The sequence below is a fragment of the Ranitomeya imitator genome, chromosome 5 (assembly GCF_032444005.1).
Source record: "Ranitomeya imitator isolate aRanImi1 chromosome 5, aRanImi1.pri, whole genome shotgun sequence".
Classification (NCBI taxonomy): Eukaryota; Metazoa; Chordata; class Amphibia; order Anura; family Dendrobatidae; genus Ranitomeya; species Ranitomeya imitator.
This window is the reverse complement of record NC_091286.1, coordinates 666,995,382-667,017,246: the sequence shown is the minus strand read 5'-3', so window position 1 is coordinate 667,017,246 and position 21,865 is coordinate 666,995,382. Positions and strand designations below refer to the sequence as shown.

The 21,865-nt window shown below is 42.9% G+C and overlaps 1 protein-coding gene across 3 annotated transcripts in view; it reads left to right on the top strand.

Annotated features, from left to right (window-relative positions):
* LOC138638732 (cytochrome P450 2K6-like) overlaps positions 1 to 21,865 on the top strand; it is a 68,118-nt gene that overhangs the window by 36,103 nt on the left and 10,150 nt on the right. For 2 of the 3 annotated variants that reach the window (XM_069728271.1, XM_069728273.1), the window contains 2 exons: positions 20,233 to 20,374; positions 20,515 to 20,699. In XM_069728271.1, the coding sequence (XP_069584372.1) occupies positions 20,233 to 20,374; positions 20,515 to 20,699 (327 nt within the window). The remainder of the gene's footprint in view (positions 1 to 20,232; positions 20,375 to 20,514; positions 20,700 to 21,865) is intronic. The other variant, XM_069728272.1, reaches the window with a different exon arrangement.

Genomic DNA, 21,865 nt, shown 5'->3' with positions numbered 1-21,865 from the left:
AAGTGCTCGGGTGGCATAGGTCCAAGTTGCCAGTGTCTAGTTTGGGGTTAGGGCTGTCTCAGCTCATGCAGGAACCATTAGGGACTGTGGGGTCAGTATCTTTAGTCTTAATTGGAACCAGCAGGGTCCGTGGCAGATTTCAGTGTGTTACCTATTTTCCAGTGCGTGTTGCTACACTATCATAACAGATGGTGTATAAAATATATGGCCATCAATGATTGGCATGGCCTACAATGCTAGGTAGGTGAATTTTAAATATACGTCTTTGCAGAATATTTAATTCTTTCTCCTTGATTTTTTTGGAAGCTGCAGAACACACCTGTAGATTTACCTGATCACATAAGACTATGAGCAATAATAGTTTAACCATTTTTTCAAAAAGCATGAAAAGACTATAGGCTAATGTTTTACATTGTTGGCTTCAACTGAATTAGCATCCATTTATATGGTGATGTCACTAAGACTGTGTTTGCAACAATTTAGATTGAAAACAGTTGGACACAGTCAATATTTTGGGAAAAAATCCATGGTCTTAATTTATAATTCTTTTAATTTGTAATATTCCATCGTACTAAAAAAATGAGCCTTATTTTAAAGTTGCAATACATGTCCAATGAGACAAAGCAATCTAGAAACAGTCTATGTAAGAAAAAATAATTTACGTAATCCAAGAGTAGCAAATATCTGTCGAATAATTTTAAAAGTGACAGAATTCTTTCCAGGTGATGACTGTGTGTCCTCAACTAAAGTAATTGTTTGTTACATTTCACCCAACAATCGTTCTTCTTGAACATTTGAACCCACATTAGGTTATCCCAACACAATGGCTTAAAGTATCTGTTATAGGTTTACTGTGACAGAGAGGAGCCATAAGACTGTAGTATTTGATTTCTCATACTGCTGCACTGATTAGAAGCACTTCACTTACATATGAAACAGTGTAAAATGTATTTTAGCAGTGCAGGGGTTAATCTGATCTGTTGAGAACTCCTGGAGTTTTAAGGCTCTCAGCTGTGTACTGTTAGCCACTCCCATCTCCTATACAAACCGGGTCCTGGTGAGCACTCATTGTCAGAGCTAGCTTATGCTGCATGCCTGAAAATTGTTGTTAGTTATAATTGGAAAAGGAATTTGGTGGATTTATCTGTGACTGTTGCTAGGTTTTGAGTGTGTGCTAATTCCCTTTCTTCTTCTACTTTGGTTTAACCCCATCATCGATGCATTCCTCTGTTTTATACAGTATGTGAGCATATTTTATGTTTTACAATACTAATCCACTCTTCCCTGAGTGGGAAAAGGGTACAGACAGAGGGCAGATTCAAGAGCTAAGGCAAGGTAAGTGGCCCCGGTGTCTTCACCATCAGAAGTAATATGGGGAGGAGTGCTAGCTAGAGGTCCCCTAGTATTAGGGTCAAGGAAGGAGCCCCTAGTCCTGGGACATTGACAACAGAGTCATGACAGTCTCCATCAAAGGTATTTATTTTTATTGTTTTTATAGGAGTGTTGCTAATATTATTTAAATTTACACTGAATGGAAACTTAATAAGATGCATTGTAAGTTAATATGATCTGTATGCCTGAATAGAGAGTGAGGAAGAGAGGCACAGAGCAAGAGAGATGGGAGTGAATTGAGGAAGAGATGAGACAGAGATGAAAGATATAACATAGAAGGACATAAGAAAAAGATATATTAGAGAGATATAAAATAAAAAGACCTAAGGACAAGTAATATAAGGAGAGAAATGAGTTTGAAGGTGCTTTTCTTGCAGTTTCATCAAATTTTATGAGCCCATCTTGCAGCGAGCACACAACCTCTTAACCCAGTCGCAATGGGCCTGACAGGCACAGCTCACACATTTTTGGATCCCCCTCCTCTCCAAGGCGGAAGAAGATCCTGCCTGTTATGACCTGGTGGTCAGGACAATAATGGACCTGGTGGTTAAGAGCACACGGAATGACCTGATAGTTTCTGATAATAAAGGACGAGCTCTGGGATGTGGGAACTCTGCTGACCGCAATCCCTAATCCTATCAAACACACTAGAAATAGCCGTGGATTGCGCCTAACGCTCCCTATGCAACTCGGCACAGCCTAAGGAACTAGCTAGCCCTGAAGATAGAAAAATAAAGCCTACCTTGCCTCAGAGAAATTCCCCAAAGGAAAAGGCAGCCCCCCACATATAATGACTGTGAGTAAAGATGAAAATACAAACACAGAGATGAAATAGATTTAGCAAAGTGAGGCCCGACTTACTGAACAGACCGAGGATAGGAAAGGCTACTTTGCGGTCAGCACAAAAAGCTACAAAAAGACCACGCAGAGGGCGCAAAAAAGACCCTCCGCACCGACTAACGGTGCGGAGGCGCTCCCTCTGCGTCCCAGAGCTTCCAGCAAGCAAGACAGCAATAAAAATAGCGAGCTGGACAGAAAAATAGCAAACCAAAGAAATACAAGCTGGAACTTAGCTTCTGCTGGGAAGACAGGTCACAAGAACGATCCAGGAGTGAACTAGACCAATACTGGAACATTGACAGGTGGCATGGAGCAAAGATCTAAGTGGAGTTAAATAGAGCAGCTAGCTAAAGAATTAACCTCGTCACCTGAGGAAGGAAACTCAGAAACACCCACCAGAGGAAGTCCATGGACAGAACCAGCCGAAGTACCATTCATGACCACAGGAGGGAGCCCGACAACATAATTCACAACAGTACCCCCCCTTGAGGAGGGGTCACCGAACCTTCACCAGAGCCCCCAGGCCGACCAGGAAGAGCCAAATGAAAGGCACAAACCAGATCGGCAGCATGAACATCAGAGGCAAAAACCCAGGAATTATCTTCCTGACCATAACCCTTCCACTTGACCAGGTACTGGAGTTTCCGTCTCGAAACACGAGAATCTAAAATCTTCTCCACCACATACTCCAACTCGCCCTCAACCAACACCAGGGCAGGAGGATCAACGGATGGAACCACAGGCGCCACGTATCTCCGCAATAACGACCTATGGAACACATTATGGATGGCAAAAGAAGCAGGAAGGGCCAAACGAAATGACACAGGATTGATAACCTCAGAAATCTTATACGGACCAATGAAACGAGGCTTAAGCTTAGGAGAGGAAACCTTCATAGGAACATAACGAGACGACAACCAAACCAAATCCCCAACACGAAGTCGGGGACCCACACAGCGCCGACGGTTAGCGAAACGTTGAGCCTTCTCCTGGGACAATGTCAAATTGTCCACCACATGAGTCCAAATCTGCTGCAACCTATCCACCACAGTATCTACACCAGGACAGTCCGAAGACTCAACCTGCCCTGAAGAGAAATGAGGATGGAAACCAGAATTGCAGAAAAACGGCGAAAACAAAGTAGCCGAGCTGGCCCGATTATTAAGGGCGAACTCAGCCAACGGCAAAAAGGACACCCAATCATCCTGATCAGCAGAAACAAAGCATCTCAGATATGTTTCCAAAGTTTGATTAGTTCGTTCGGTTTGGCCATTTGTCTGAGGATGGAAAGCCGAGGAGAAAGACAAATCAATGCCCATCCTAGCACAAAAGGATCGCCAAAACCTCGAAACAAACTGGGAACCTCTGTCAGAAACGATGTTCTCCGGGATACCATGTAAACGAACCACATGCTGGAAAAATAATGGCACCAAATCAGAGGAGGAAGGCAATTTAGACAAAGGTACCAAATGGATCATCTTAGAAAAGCGATCACAAACCACCCAAATGACCGACATCTTTTGAAAGACGGTGAGATCCGAAATAAAATCCATAGAAATATGCGTCCAGGGCCTCTTCGGGACCGGCAAGGGCAAAAGCAACCCACTGGCATGAGAACAGCAGGGCTTAGCCCGAGCACAAGTCCCACAGGACTGCACAAAAGAACGCACATCCCATGACAAAGACGGCCACCAGAAGGATCTAGCCACCAAATCTCTGGTACCAAAGATTCCAGGATGCCCAGCCAACACTGAACAATGAATCTCAGAGATAACTCTACTAGTCCATCTATCAGGGACAAACAGTTTCTCCGCTGGGCAACGGTCAGGTCTATCAGCCTGAAATTTTTGCAGCACCCGCCGCAAATCAGGGGAGATGGCAAACAAAATTACCCCCTCTTTGAGAATACCCGCCGGCTCAGGAACACCCGGAGGGTCAGGCACAAAACTCCTTGACAGGGCATCTGTCTTCACATTCTTAGAGCCCGGAAGGTACGAAACCACAAAATCAAAAAGGGAGAAAAATAACGACCATCGAGCCTGTCTCGGATTCAACCGTTTGGCAGACTCAAGATAAGTCAAATTCTTGTGATCTGTCAAGACCACCACGCAATGCTTGGCTCCTTCCAGCCAATGACGCCACTCCTCGAATGCCCACTTCATGGCCAACAACTCACGATTACCAACATCATAGTTACGCTCAGCAGGCGAAAACTTTCTAGAACAGAAAGCACATGGCTTCATCACCGAGCCATCAGAACTTTTTTGCGACAAAACAGCCCCTGCTCCAATCTCTGAAGCATCAACCTCAACCTGAAACGGAAGCGAAACATCTGGCTGGCACAACACAGGGGCAGAAGAAAAACGACGCTTCAACTCCTGAAAAGCCTCTACAGCTGCAGAAGACCAATTGACCACATCAGCACCCTTCTTGGTCAAATCAGTCAACGGTTTAGCAACAGTAGAAAAATTAGCGATGAAGCACCGATAAAAATTAGCAAAGCCCAGGAACTTTTGCAGGCTCTTCACAGATGTCGGCTGAGTCCAATCGTAAATGGCCTGAACTTTAACAGGGTCCATCTCGATAGTAGAAGGGGAAAAAATGAACCCCAAAAATGAAACCTTCTGAACTCCAAAGAGACACTTTGACCCCTTCACAAACAAGGAATTCGCACGAAGGACCTGGGACACCATTCTGACCTGCTTCACATGAGATTCCCAATCATCCGAAAAGACCAAAATATCATCCAAATACACAATCAGGAATTTATCCAGGTACTCTCGGAAGATGTCATGCATAAAGAACTGAAATACTGATGGAGCATTGGAAAGCCCGAATGGCATAACCAGGTACTCAAAATGGCCCTCGGGCGTATTAAATGCTGTTTTCCATTCATCGCCTTGTTTAATACGCACAAGATTATACGCCCCTCGAAGATCTATCTTGGTGAACCAACTAGCCCCTTTAATACGAGCAAACAAATCAGACAGCAACGGCAAAGGATACTGAAATTTGACTGTAATATTATTAAGAAGGCGGTAATCAATACAAGGTCTCAAAGAACCATCCTTCTTGGCCACAAAAAAGAACACTGCTCCTAACGGTGATGACTACGGGCGAATATGGCCTTTCTCCAAGGATTCCTTTATATAACTCCACATAGCGGCGTGTTCTGGCACAGATAAATTGAACAATCGGCCCTTAGGAAACTTACTACCAGGAATCAAATTAATTGCACAATCGCAATCCCTATGAGGAGGTAGGGCACCGGCTTTGGGCTCATCAAATACATCCCGATAATCTGACAAAAACTCTGGAACTTCAGAAGGAGTGGAAGACGAAATAGACAAAAATGGAACATCACCATGTACCCCCTGGCAACCCCAGCTGGACACAGACATAGATTTCCAGTCCAATACTGGATTATGAACCTGTACCCATGGCAACCCCAAAACGACCACATCATGCAGATTATGCAACACCAGAAAGCGGATATCCTCCTGATGTGCAGGAGCCATGCACATGGTCAATTGGGTCCAGTACTGAGGCTTATTCTTGGCCAAAGGTGTAGCATCAATTCCTCTCAATGGAATAGGATACTGCAAGGGCTCCAAGAAAAAACCACAGCGCCTAGCATACTCCAAGTCCATCAAATTCAGGGCAGCGCCTGAATCCACAAATGCCATAAAAGAATAGGATGACAAAGAGCAAATCAGAGTAACAGACAATAGAAATTTAGACTGTACCGTACCAATGGTGGCAGACCTAGCGAACCGCTTAGTGCGCTTAGGACAATCGGAGATAGCATGAGTGGAATCACCACAGTAAAAACATAGCCCATTCCGACGTCTGTATTCTTGCCGTTCAGCTCTGGTCAAAGTCCTATCACATTGCATAGGCTCAGGCCCATGCTCAGATAGTACCGCCAAATGGTGCACAGCTTTACGCTCACGCAAGCGCCGATCGATCTGAATGGCCAAGGACATAGACTCGTTCAGACCAGCAGGCATGGGAAACCCCACCATGACATCTTTAAGGGCTTCAGAGAGACCCTTTCTGAAGATTGCTGCCAGGGCACATTCATTCCACTGAGTGAGCACAGACCACTTTCTAAACTTCTGACAATATATCTCCGCTTCATCCTGACCCTGACACAGAGCCAGCAAGATTTTCTCTGCCTGATCCACTGAATTAGGTTCGTCATAAAGCAATCCAAGTGCCAGGAAAAATGCATCAACATCACGCAATGCCGGATCTCCTGGTGCAAGGGAAAATGCCCAGTCTTGAGGGTCACCACGTAACAAAGAAATAATGATCTTTACTTGTTGAACAGGGTCACCTGAGGAGCGAGGTTTCAAGGCAAGAAACAATTTACAATTATTTTTGAAATTCAAGAACTTAGATCTATCACCAAAAAACAAATCAGGAATTGGAATCCTAGGCTCTGACATCGGATTCTGAACCACAAAATCTTGAATGTTTTGTACCCTTGTAGTGAGATTATCCATCCAAGAGGACAGACCTTGAATGTCCATGTTTACACCAGTGTCCTGAACCACCCAGAGGAAAAGGGGAAGAGAGAGACAAAACACACTGCAAAGAAAAAAAAATGGTCTCAGAACTTCTCTTATCCCTCTATTGAGATGCATTAGTACTTTAGGCCACCTGTACTGTTATGACCTGGTGGTCAGGACAATAATGGACCTGGTGGTTAAGAGCACACGGAATGACCTGATAGTTTCTGATAATAAAGGACGACCTCTGGGACGTGGGAACTCTGCTGACCGCAATCCCTAATCCTATCAAACACACTAGAAATAGCCGTGGATTGCGCCTAACGCTCCCTATGCAACTCGGCACAGCCTAAGGAACTAGCTAGCCCTGAAGATAGAAAAATAAAGCCTACCTTGCCTCAGAGAAATTCCCCAAAGGAAAAGGCAGCCCCCCACATATAATGACTGTGAGTAAAGATGAAAATACAAACACAGAGATGAAATAGATTTAGCAAAGTGAGGCCCGACTTACTGAACAGACCGAGGATAGGAAAGGTTACTTTGCGGTCAGCACAAAAAGCTACAAAAAGACCACGCAGAGGGCGCAAAAAAGACCCTCCGCACCGACTCATGGTGCGGAGGCGCTCCCTCTGCGTCCCAGAGCTTCCAGCAAGCAAGACAACAATAAAAATAGCGAGCTGGACAGAAAAATAGCAAACCAAAGAAATACAAGCTGGATCTTAGCTTCCGCTGGGAAGACAGGTCACAAGAACGATCCAGGAGTGAACTAGACCAATACTGGAACATTGACAGGTGGCATGGAGCAAAGATCTAAGTGGAGTTAAATAGAGCAGCCAGCTAATGAATTAACCTCCTCACCTGAGGAAGGAAACTCAGAAACACCCACTAGAGGAAGTCCATGGACAGAACCAGCCGAAGTACCATTCATGACCACAGGAGGGAGCCCGACAACAGAATTCACAACACCTGCCCCTCCCAGTACCTTCTCATCTTTAGGTGTTGTTTGAAACCACCTATTCAGTTTTACCGCAGTCCTTGCGGAAAGTAGGTGTGACCTCCATGGCCTCACAGGCTCATTGCGCCTGACGGTTCTCACTCTTGAATGTTCTACTTTCTGTTTTTTTCATCACAATTATTTATTTGGCTAATTTTTGAATGCTAATGCAATATTTGTGGATATTTTGTATACATAAATAGGGTTTTCTTGCAAAAAAGAGGATTTTCTTAAAAATGGCCTCTCAAGTACATTGCACCTGAACAAGCAGTACAAGTGTCTGATATGATCTGCCAATCTTACTTTTCTCTCTGCCAATGTGCTTCTTCTGCTGAGTGTTAAATCTGAATCTGAGTTAATATGAGTCCAGTAACATCTAAGTGCCTTACGATTAAGTTTTTTTCCCTAATTTTATTGTTTAGTAATAGTTACGTCCTTAAAACTGGAGGCTATTTGGTGGTAGTTGTGAAATGTGGGTACTTTTTGTTGTTTGTTTTATTGTAATTATGGTTATTAAATGGTTTTTTTTGCATCTGATTTTGTGTACTCCCTTTTTAATACTTCCCTATGAAGGTCACTGATTAATTTTAGAACCCAGAAATTGAGATAATTAGAAATTATAGATGGTTTTCAAACCTGTGTCTGTCAGGTGCACTGCGCCTGGTATCGGGAGTGTCAGATAAGCGATTGACCCAAGGTAAAAAAAACCTCTAATATTTTAGTGTGTGTGTGTGTGTGTGCGCATATATTTTTAACCAGATCTCATCTGTCACAAATCCCTCTGGCTCTTGTAGCCTTTTGGCACCTTCCGCTCTGATTGGGCCTTGTGACTCTTTGACTAAGACTTGTGCACTGTCAGGACGTGCATCACTATGCAATGTCGTCATGTTGCTGAAGACCCCTGAAGAGTGTCCGGAGCTGAAGGAATCTGTGCAGCAGGAAAGATGAGGACTGGGGAGAGATGAGTATTATATGTATTTATTTTTATTTAGCTCTTTATTTATTATCCTCTGGAGTCAAAAGAGACCTAAAAGCATAATAACAATCTTTCATTGGGACGATCAATTCTCATCAAATTAATTTAAATCAAATTTCTAAGACAAATCTGAGATAATCTGCTGAAGCCATAATTTAACAGATTCACTCATCTCTAAAAGCTGTGACTGCAGCAGGGCCAATGTTAGGAACGGGAAGACTAGGCATCTGCCTATGGTCCCCACTACTCCATGGGCCCCCAGCCAGTGGTGTGGTGCTAATAGCGGCACACCATGCTGCCGCTATGGGGCTCGTGAATCGGGAGGGCCCGGTGCTAGCTCCACCCCACATCACGCATTCAGCTGTATTGGAATCATAGAATCATAGAATGTTAGAGTTGGGAGGGACCTCCTGGGTCATCTGGTCCAGCCCCCTGCTTAAATCAGGATTCGCTAAATCATCCCAGACAGATGTCTGTCCAGCCTCTGTTTGAAAACTTTCATTAAAGGAGAACTCACCACCTCTCGTGGCCGCCTGTTCCACTCATTGATCGCCCTAACTGTTAAAAAGTCTAATATCTAATCTGTGTCTCCTCCCATTCAGTTTCATCCCATTGCTTCTAGTCTTTCCTTGTCCAAATGAGAATAAAGATGATCCTTCTACAATGTGACAGCTCTTGAGATATTTGTAGCCAGCTTATATTTGTAGACATAGATGCTGATACAGTTGAAAGCAATGATGGGGGAGAGAAGGTCACATGACGCTACCTCTCTCATCATCCTCCTTCAGCCTCTTACACAGTGGGCGCGATGATGTAACTTTAATGTGCACCACGCTGTGCCGGGCAGTGGAACTGTTGAGGTGAGGAGACGTGCTGCAGCGGGGGAATAAGGAGAGGTGAGTATTGTATTTATTTATTTTTTAAATCAGTGAGTTCACGGTGGCCATAATACTGGATGGGGCTGCATTATACTATATGGAGGTATGTGGGGTGTACATTGTACTCTATTTAGGACTATGGGGTTTGAATTGTACTATGTGGAGGATTATGGGGCTCATTATACTAAACATGCCCGGTGAAAACTGCAGAAGTGCAGCTAATTGCATGATCTACTAGTTATCAGACATGTTAATTATTGGTAGGGGATCAAATACTTATTTCTCAATGCAAAATGCAGATACATTTAGACAATGTGATTTTCTGGATTTTATTTTTGATATTCTATCTCTCAATATTAAAATGAACCTGCCCTTAAATTTATAGGCTGTTCATGTCTTTGTCAGCGGGCAAACTTAAAATATCAGCAAGGGATCAAATAATTATTTCCTTGACTGTATAGGGAAATTTTTTTTAAATCGCATACCTGAGGTCAAATGATTGGCAACTCCAAGCTCCTCCACCGGGGAATCCTCACAGTAACATAGTAACATAGTAACATAGTTAGTAAGGCCAAAAAAAGACATTTGTCCATCCAGTTCAGCCTATATTCCATCATAATAAATACCCAGATCTACGTCCTTCTACAGAACCTAATAATTGTATGATACAATATTGTTCTGCTCCAGGAAGACATCCAGGCCTCTCTTGAACCCCTCGACTGAGTTCGCCATCACCACCTCCTCAGGCAAGCAATTCCAGATTCTCACTGCCCTAACAGTAAAGAATCCTCTTCTATGTTGGTGGAAAAACCTTCTCTCCTCCAGACGCAAAGAATGCCCCCTTGTGCCCGTCACCTTCCTTGGTATAAACAGATCCTCAGCGAGATATTTGTATTGTCCCCTTATATACTTATACATGGTTATTAGATCGCCCCTCAGTCGTCTTTTTTCTAGACTAAATAATCCTAATTTCGCTAATCTATCTGGGTATTGTAGTTCTCCCATCCCCTTTATTAATTTTGTTGCCCTCCTTTGTACTCGCTCTAGTTCCATTATATCCTTCCTGAGCACCGGTGCCCAAAACTGGACACAGTACTCCATGTGCGGTCTAACTAGGGATTTGTACAGAGGCAGTATAATGCTCTCATCATGTGTATCCAGACGTCTTTTAATGCACCCCATGATCCTGTTTGCCTTGGCAGCTGCTGCCTGGCACTGGCTGCTCCAGGTAAGTTTATCATTAACTAGGATCCCCAAGTCCTTCTCCCTGTCAGATTTACCCAGTGGTTTCCCGTTCAGTGTGTAATGGTGATATTGATTCCCTCTTCCCATGTGTATAACCTTACATTTATCATTGTTAAACCTCATCTGCCACCTTTCAGCCCAAGTTTCCAACTTATCCAGATCCATCTGTAGCAGAATACTATCTTCTCTTGTATTAACTGCTTTACATAGTTTTGTATCATCTGCAAATATCGATATTTTACTGTGTAAACCTTCTACCAGATCATTAATGAATATGTTGAAGAGAACAGGTCCCAATACTGACCCCTGCGGTACCCCACTGGTCACAGCGACCCAGTTAGAGACTATACCATTTATAACCACCCTCTGCTTTCTATCACTAAGCCAGTTACTAACCCATTTACACACATTTTCCCCCAGACCAAGCATTCTCATTTTGTGTACCAACCTCTTGTGCGGCACGGTATCAAACGCTTTGGAAAAATCGAGATATACCACGTCCAATGACTCACCGTGGTCCAGTCTATAGCTTACCTCTTCATAAAAACTGATTAGATTGGTTTGACAGGAGCGATTTCTCATAAACCCATGCTGATATGGAGTTAAACAGTTATTCTCATTGAGATAATCCAGAATAACATCCCTCAGAAACCCTTCAAATATTTTACCAACAATAGAGGTTAGACTTACTGGCCTATAATTTCCAGGTTCACTTTTAGAGCCCTTTTTGAATATTGGCACCACATTTGCTATGCGCCAGTCCTGCGGAACAGACCCTGTCGCTATAGAGTCACTAAAAATAAGAAATAATGGTTTATCTATTACATTACTTAGTTCTCTTAGTACTCGTGGGTGTATGCCATCCGGACCCGGAGATTTATCTATTTTAATCTTATTTAGCCGGTTTCGCACCTCTTCTTGGGTTAGATTGGTGACCCTTAATATAGGGTTTTCATTGTTTCTTGGGATTTCACCTAGCATTTCATTTTCCACCGTGAATACCGTGGAGAAGAAGGTGTTTAATATGTTAGCTTTTTCCTCGTCATCTACAACCATTCTTTCCTCACTATTTTTTAAGGGGCCTACATTTTCAGTTTTTATTCTTTTACTATTGATATAGTTGAAGAACAGTTTGGGATTAGTTTTACTCTCCTTAGCAATGTGCTTCTCTGTTTCCTTTTTGGCAGCTTTAATTAGTTTTTTAGATAAAGTATTTTTCTCCCTATAGTTTTTTAGAGCTTCAATGGTGCCATCCTGCTTTAGTAGTGCAAATGCTTTCTTTTTACTGTTAATTGCCTGTCTTACTTCTTTGTTTAGCCACATTGGGTTTTTCCTATTTCTAGTCCTTTTATTCCCACAAGGTATAAACCGCTTACACTGCCTATTTAGGATGTTCTTAAACATTTCCCATTTGTTATCTGTATTCTCATTTCTGAGGATATTGTCCCAGTCTACCAGATTAAGGGCATCTCTAAGCTGTTCAAACTTTGCCTTCCTAAAGTTCAATGTTTTTGTGACTCCCTGACAAGTCCCCCTAGTGAAAGACAGGTGAAACTGCACAATATTGTGGTCGCTATTTCCTAAATGCCCAACCACCTGCAGATTTGTTATTCTGTCAGGTCTATTAGATAGTATTAGGTCTAAAAGTGCTGCTCCTCTGGTTGGATTCTGCACCAATTGTGAAAGATAATTTTTCTTGGTTATTAGCAGAAACCTGTTGCCTTTATGGGTTTCACAGGTTTCTGTTTCCCAGTTAATATCCGGGTAGTTAAAGTCCCCCATAACCAGGACCTCATTATGGGTTGCAGCTTCATCTATCTGCTTTAGAAGTAGACTTTCCATGCTTTCTGCTATATTTGGGGGTTTGTAACAGACCCCAATGAGAATTTTGTTACCATTTTTCCCTCCATAAATTTCGACCCATATGGACTCGACATCCTCATTCCCTTCGCTAATATCCTCCCTTAAAGTGGACTTTAGACAAGACTTTACATAGAGACAAACCCCTCCTCCTCTCCGATTTTTACGATCCTTTCTAAACAGACTGTAACCCTGTAAGTTAACTGCCCAGTCATAGCTTTCATCTAACCATGTCTCGGTTATTCCCACTATGTCAAAGTTACCTGTAGATATTTCTGCTTCTAGTTCTTCCATCTTGTTTGTCAGGCTTCTGGCGTTTGCGAGCATGCAGTTTAGAGGATTTTGTTTTGTTCCAATCTCCTCACTGTGGATTGTTTTAGAAATGTTCTTACCTCCCTTCTGAGTATGTTTTCCTGGGTCGTCTTTGTTCGAGTCTAATGTTTTTCTTCCCGTCCCCTCTTCTTCTAGTTTAACGCCCTCCTGATGAGTGTAGCGAGTCTTCTGGCGAATGTGTGTTTCCCAGGTTTGTTGAGGTGTAGTCCGTCTCTGGCGAGGAGTCCATCGTACGAGTAATTCACACCGTGGTCCAGGAATCCGAATCCTTGTTGTCTGCACCATCGTCTTAGCCAGTTGTTTGCATCAAGGATCCTGTTCCATCTCCTGGTGCCATGTCCGTCTACTGGAAGGATAGAAGAAAAAACTACCTGTGCATCCAGTTCCTTTACTTTCTTCCCCAACTCTTCAAAGTCCTTGCAGATTGTCGGTAGGTCCTTCCTTGCCGTGTCATTGGTGCCAACATGTATCAGAAGAAATGGGTGGACGTCCTTGGAGCTGAAGAGCTTTGGTATCCTATCGGTCACATCCTTGATCATCGCACCTGGAAGGCAGCATACTTCTCTTGCAGTTATGTCCGGTCTGCAGATGGCTGCTTCGGTGCCTCTCAGTAGTGAGTCTCCCACCACCACCACTCTTCGTTGCTTCTTGGCTGTACTTTTTGCTGTCACTTGTTGCTGTGTGCCCTTTTCTTTTTTGCTTGCTGGTATTGCTTCATTCTTAGGTGTGCCATCTTCATCCTCTACAAAGATTTGATATCGGTTCTTCAGTTGTGTGGTTGGTGATTTCTCCATGGTCTTCTTGCTTCTTTTGGTCACATGCTTCCACTCATCTGCTTTTGGAGGTTCTCTGACACTTTTTGCACCTTCTGTGACCAGTAGAGATGCTTCTGTTCTGTCTAGAAAGTCTTCATTCTCTTTGATGAGTTTCAAAGTTGCTATTCTTTCTTCCAGACCCCGCACCTTTTCTTCTAAAAGGGCCACTAGTCTACACTTCTGACAGGTGAAATTGGATTCTTCTTCTGGTCGATCTGTGAACATGTAGCACATGCTGCAGCTCACCATGTAGGTTGTCACATCTGCCATGTTGCTCCTAGATCCTGCTGACTTGCTGTGTGTTTTCCTTCTTGTGTAATCTACTCAGCCAAGCTCTCTTGCAATAATGTCCTACAGGCAAAAATTTGCGTTGTGTGCGTTGTGCGTTGTGATCACTGTGAGGATTCAGAAATCTGCAGTCATGTAGTCACATAGAGTCACTGCAGACTTTATCCTCAAGTTTGGACAACACTTTGATCAAAAGTAACTTAGTTTACTGCTTTTCCAGGAATCTTCTCACATTCTACCACCTCTACACAAACCACAACTTGTAATGCCTTATACTAATTCCTCTGTGCCTCCTTATAATAATGACCCTCAATGCCTCTTTATTGTAATATTGCTCCTGAGCAGGGGTGTACATAGAAACAACAGGCGCCCCATAGAAAAAATCTTATCACATCAGTCAAAAAAAGGGCATATCTCCCAACTTTTTAAGAAACGGAGAAGGATATTTATTGCAGCACTAACAGAGGAATTTTGCCTCTACTAAAGCCCCTAAGCGTTTTCACCCACAAATAACACTTTCCTCGTAGAGTATTATGCCCCCCCACTGTATGATCACCCCACACAGTATGATTGCCCCACAAACCTTACATAAATTTTGATGCCCCACAGCACCCCACACAGTATGATTGTCAGTGAAGGCCCCCCATACAGTATGGTATTCAATGCGTCCCTAGTATACAGTATGAGGTGCACCACAGACCCACACACATTATGATGTCCACCAAAGCTCCTCTCTAGGTATGATATCCACGAAAACTACCCCATACAGTATGATAGACACCACAACCCAAGAAACAAAGGATAATGTGTCCCATAGACCTCCACACAGTAAAATGTCTATCGCAGCCATGCCACACAGTATAATATCCACCATAACCACCCTACACAGCATGATGGTCCACCCACAGCCACCACACACAGTATGATAGCTCCTCCACACTATGAAGATCCCAATAGACCAAGTACAGTATGATGGCCCCCAAAACCCACTTTATTGTATGATAGTCCCCCAACAGACCCCTATATAGTTTTATGGTCCCTTCACAGCTTCCTTTAAAGTATGGTGGTCCATCCCACACCCCCTTGATGATGATGATCCCCCAATAACACCCTATATAGTATGGTGGTCCATCTCACACCCCCTTGTTGATGATAATCATTATAATGATCCCCCAACAACACCCTATATAGTATGGTGGTCCATCTCACACCCCCTTGTTGATGATGCTCATTATGATGATCCCCCAACAACACCCTATATAGTATGGTGGTCCATCTCACACCCCCTTGTTGATGATAATCATTATAATGATCCCCCAACAACACTCTATATAGTATGGTGGTCCATCTCACACCCCCTTGATGATGATGATCCCCCAACAACACCCTATATAGTATGGTGGTCCATCTCACACCCCCTTGATGATGATGATCCCCCAACAACACTCTATATAGTATGGTGGTCCATCTCACACCCCCTTGATGATGATGATCCCCCAACAACACCCTATATAGTATGGTGGTCCATCTCACACCCCCTTGATGATGATGATCCCCCAACAACACTCTATATAGTATGGTGGTCCATCTCACACCCCCTTGATGATGATGATCCCCCAACAACACCCTATATAGTATGGTGCTCCATCTCACACCCCCTTGTTGATGATAATCATTATGATGATCCCCCAACAACACCCTATATAGTATGAAGGTCCACCTCACATCCCCTTATATGTTAGTATGATATACTGTACCAGAAAAAAACAAAAAAGGAAAAACACAAGGATCCCTAAAATATATCTTTTAATACTCAAAGTTTAAAATGTATTCCAAAATTGGAGACAAGTAACAAAAATTAAAATATATAAATACCATAGGGAATAATATAAATATCAATGACATGTCCTGTTAGGCCATATAGATATATTAGGATGACCCCTGCCTAACAGTGGAGGTTGGCACCCTAAGTTTCAGTGGTAGGCGCCCCCACTCCATGGCGACTCGCCCTCCTGTCCCTATGAATCCCTATGAACAATAAAGATATGTCCCAGTACATGTGAAAAAAACACACACACAAAAAAACATACAAAGAAAAATAGTAAAAAATGAAAAAAAAAATGAAATAGATAGAGAGGGTATTTACCCTTATAATAAACACTCTGATCTACTCCCAAATGGGAAAAATGGGAAATAATCTTCCCTTCATAAAAAAAGTCTGTATCGATCTGAGGCAAATACAGTGTAAGATTGTATACTTTTCTCATTTGTTCTACAATATTTCTAAAAGGAAGCAAACACTCCACATTCTAGATCACTTTTAGCAAATACCATAATACCTGTGTTTATATAGAATCTACTATGGCTGGTCAATAATATCTAATGGTACAAAACGGAGTTTCCTATCCATATTGGGCCACCGGTCAGGCTCCAAAAACGTACAATAAATAGAAGGCCACCCTCAAACATAATGGTAACAAGGACCACCATCAAGCGACACCTCATAAATGATATACTCCCTTAACAGTGTTAAAGCATTGTCACAGAGTACAGAGTTGATGCTGATACTGTTCATCAGCTTCTACCACATGTCATTCACGATAGCCGTATATTCATCTGTGCTATGATGTAAAGGGTCGCTGTCACACTGAGTCATCGGCAAGACACCATAAGAACGACATCCCAGATCATATCCAACGCGTTTCCACCCCCCCCTTAGGAATAGCGGGGGTCCATCAGGTAATGCTGGCCATCAAGCTAGGATAGAATAGGCCATCAGTGTGACAGCGACCCCTTATATCATCGCGCAGATGAGTATATGGCTATCGGGCATGACATGTGGTAGAAGCTGATGAACAGTAACAGCATCAACTGTGTACTTTGTGACAATGCTTTAACCCTATTAAGGAATTTTGGAATACCTTTTAAACTTTGAGTATTAAAAGTTATATTTTAGGGATCCATGTGTTTTTCTTTTTTGTTTTTTTCTGGTGATATAGGATCTCGATAGATTTGTCTTTGGTGGAGAAATATGATGATATACCCTCACAGTGCCTATGTAATATGATAGTCCCCCCATATAATATTATGGTCCATTTCACAGCCCCTATATAGTGTGTTTGTTCACCTCACAGCTTCATATATAGTATAATGATTCCTCCAACAGCACCCTATATAGTATGGTGGTCCACCTCACAGCTCCTTATATAGTATGATCGTTCACCTCGCAGCCCCCTATATAGTATGATGGTCCACCTCACAGCTCCTTATATAGTATGATCGTTCACCTCGCAGCCCCCTATATAGTATGATGGTCCACTTCAGAGCCACCTACATACAATGAGGGTCCACGTTACAGCACCTATATAGCATGATGGTCCCAAAACTGCCCTCATATAGTGTGATGGTCCCCCAACAGCCCCCTATATAGTTATGATGGCCCCCAACAGTACCCTATATAGTCTGGTGGCCACATACATAAAGGAAGCCCACAGCCTGCCGGGGTAAGTGACAGAGCCTATGGCTCCATGCCTTGTCACAATTGTTAACTGTATCAGGTTCTTAAAGATGCCAGCTTGACAGGCAGCTCGACAGGCCTTTCTGGCATTTGCCACATGACTAGTCTGGCCCTGGTTACTTGTGACTATCTGCACTAGCACCAGGTCTAGTATTCTATGAAGAGTGGGTCTCCACATGTAGACTTTTGTGAGTAGCTATGGCGGCAACTTCAGATACGGATGTGCATTTGCAAGCTTAGGTGGTAGAGCAATAAATTAAAGGGATAATGTAAGCAAGATAGTGCTGAGTAACCATTGTGCTTCCGGAACCTCCACCGACAGGCAATTTCATCCCATCCCCAGCTCACATACTTAAAGGGAACATTTCATCAGGACTGTGCACTGTAACCTACAGACAGTGTCAGGTCAGTGCCGTTATACTGATTAAAATGATACCTTGGTTGATGAAATCCATCTTGTGGTTGTCGTTCAACCTTTATTTTCAGTTTTCAGTTAACGAGATTCTCGTGCTTTGGGGCGGCCCATGGGCAGGGCCTTGGGCAGGGCTGTGGGGGGTCTTTATGTGATTCTCTGCTTATATATTCACACTGATGGCTTATGACTGGTAACTGATTACTCAGTGACCTACCCCCCCAATATTTTACATACTAAACATAATATGTTTTGAAAAAAAAGTCACATTTATCAGGCAGGCGCCGGCGGCGGTGCCTGCGCTGTAGCATAATATCATGTATAATCTCCATGTAACTATTTTATTTGGTGATAAACATGTATTCAGAAAAAAAATTATCTCTCAAAATGGCGTCGGCCTCACATGCGCAGTAGCATCTATTGGCTATCTGATAGATGCTACTGTGCAAGAGCTGCCGGTGCCATCATGCTAGATGGAAAAAAAATTGTCTCCACCAAGATGATGCTGGAGGCACCTACACAGCATCTATAGGATAGCCAATGGATGCTACTGCGCAGGAGCATTCGGAATCGGCACCATTTTGAGAGAGATTATTTTTTTCTGAATACATGTGTATCACCAAATAAAATAGTTACATGGACATTATATGTGCGATCATGCTACAGTGCAGGCACCGGCGCATGCCTTTTGAATGTGACTTTAAAAAAAAAATATATACTATATTCTGTATGTAGAATAGGGAGCAGGTCATTGAGGGATCAGTTTAAATGGTAGAAACGTGTGCACTACTGATGGTGGTGCAAAGGTAGGTTCCCACACCTTACAGTATATATAAAGAAAAACCTTGCACTCAACTTTATGCTCTTAGTGAATTTTAATGTAGTACCCAAAAAACGTTTCGATCCAACACGCCGGACCTTCATCAGTTACGTACTATGTGAGGAGATACGAGGAGAGACAAAAACAGTGTCTCTGGGCACACAGAAAGAGCAGCGTCTGAGATGAAGACAGGCAAGAGTTAACATCCACTTAAACAGAGGAGGGGGTGGTGTGTGCCATGCATAGACGCGGAGTCCTCCGCTCGCTCGTCCTGAGTTAACTCTTGCCTGTCTTCATCTCAGACGCTGCTCTTTCTGTGTGCCCAGAGACACTGTTTTTGTCTCTCCTCGTATCTCCTCACATAGTACGTAACTGATGAAGGTCCGGCGTGTTGGACCGAAACGTTTTTTGGGTACTACATTAAAATTCACTAAGAGCATAAAGTTGAGTGCAAGGTTTTTCTTTATATATATTGAGGGATCAGTGACCTATCATAAGCCACCAGCATGAATATCTAATGAAAACCGCGACGTATTTCAACAATCACGGTATAATTTTAATAAGTATAATGGCATCAACTTGACACTGTCTGTAGTTTATTGAGCACAACCCTGCTGACTGGGTCCCTTTAAGTATGGTGAGCTGGAGATGGGATGAAATTGCCTGTCAGAGGAGGTTCTGGAAGCTGGATGTGATAATGTGATAAGAGAGCTTGAAGCATGAATACCAAATAGTGGTAAGGTAGGAACCCAAGGATGTAAGTATACTGCCTCGTTGTGATTTCAGTGGGGAAGCTTTATCTGCTATTTTACCAATAGGGCCTCCAGGTGTTACTATTTTAGGGGAAAGAGGTGTCCAGTCATGGATGGATGTCATTATTAGGCGGAGGGCTCTAGATGTGGCTGGTGACCCTCCCTGTGCTGAATGTGTCTTTCAAGGAAAGAGGTTGAGGACTGCTTCTCTATTGTATGGTTTCTCCAGATTCCTATAATTTTACAGGTATCTTTTTGCTGTTAGACTTTAATAGAAAACAAATTGTGCCTTGTTTTATCAGATACCATATTATGGGGGTATTCCTATAAAATGGTGCTATATACAATGCTGTCAGCTCTTTTGGGGGACTCCTTGGTCAAAAAGGGACAGGTTTTACGTAAACTTGCCCAAAAAGTTTGTGTTCTAGGGAGGTCCGGGAGTGTTACCGGCGCGGTTGATTCATTTCTAGAAGGAGCTAGATTGGGAATGGTGGTGGGAGATAAATGTCCCCAGAAATGTTGGCGGCTATACACTATATAATATGCGTAGTAGAAGAGATAACTTTTATTCACCAATATCTTTGTTAATATTCCAGAAGAATCCTGAATCACGCCGGTACTTTCACAATGAAAATTTAATCACACTTGTGTCCAATCTGATTGTCGCTGGGCTGGAGACGACGTCTACGGTTTTAAGATGGGGCCTCTTGCTGATGATGAAATATCCAGACATCCAAAGTAAGGAACATTTAGACACTCATCGAGGCACTATAAGGGTCCTGGATTTTGCAAATGTGTGATCAAGTGATAGGTCAAAGAAATATCTGAGATCTCATTTTCTCATTATTACTGAATTTACACTATTTTTTGTTTTTAAGAAAATGTTCAAAGGGAAATTGAGCGAGTAATTGGACAACGCCAACCCCAGATTGAAGATCGCAAGCAAATGCCCTACACAGATGCCGTCATACATGAAATACAGAGGTTTGGAAATATTGTACCTGCAGTTTCACCACTTGCTACAACTCAAGGCATTGTGTTCAGAGGCTTTTTCCTTCCAAAAGTAAGAGACATTTTGTAATTTTAAAATTCTTGAAGGAATTATCTGTTTTAGAAAGCTCCGCCTATGGAGAAGCATACGTGTTTCTTACTCTGGAGGATCCATTGAAAAAATGTCAATACGAACAATGAAATGCTTAATTTGAACTGGAGTGGGGCTGAAGAAAAAATAAATTGCTGCCATTTTTCTCCATGGATTACTTGTAATTGACACGAGCTGCTGAGCTCAGTGATTGGCTGCACAGGTGATGTGCACATGTGAAATCTCCATTGCAGCCAATACACAGAGACTGATTCAGTGATGGAGAGCTACCTCTGAAACACCGGCGGAGAGCTGGCAACAGTAGGGTAGACGCTTGCTGTGCTTGAATTTTTATCATTTGGGGCCATGTTTTTTGAAAGAGGAAAACCTCTTTAGCAAAACTTACGAAAAAGTAACGGTGGATAGATTCACAGCACTAAAGAGCCGCAAGTATGAAAAAAGTTTTACGATGAAGGTCCATCTTAAGTTAGCAAAGTTGTGAGGTGCTTGTAAATACTCGCAACTTTCCAACATTCCTCTAATTAGAAATATTCTCCGTTCTGAAGAATTGAGATATTTTTGATCTATACATTCCGCCTTGTTAAATAGAATCCTACAAAAAATTGGAGCTTTAATGCCTGTGGTGCAGTGAAGGGCGGACGATATATTTGGTTTGGATTTTCCCTAAGGTTGAGGACCTGCAGGGATGTCTTGTTCACGTGATCAGCCCATGTGATAGGTACCTCACCTGTGGGTGTGTTTATGGTCTAAGTAATGAAGGTGGTCGTTTGGCATATGGTCTGTGTGCACGGTGTGAGTATCTAGGCTGGAGTTAGCTTGAATTGGCTTTTCTTTTTCTGGCAGAATACACATGCTGCAAAGTTTTACGACAAGAGTTCTAGCAAGCCTGGGAATGGCACCTGACGGCCGCCGCTGACCAGTGTGATGCAGTGACCCCTGTTGCAGCTAGGGGGTGCTGTATGTGCTCCCCAGGACACGCATGGAGGTGTAATGGGGATGGTGAGATGGTGTCCGGCATTGTTGTGAATGGTCGGTATGTGTGTCGCAGAGAAAGAAACTCTGCACTGTCAACCTGAAGCGATGTTGTGTTCTGGGACCTGTAGTCCTGCAAGTAATTGTGTAATTCT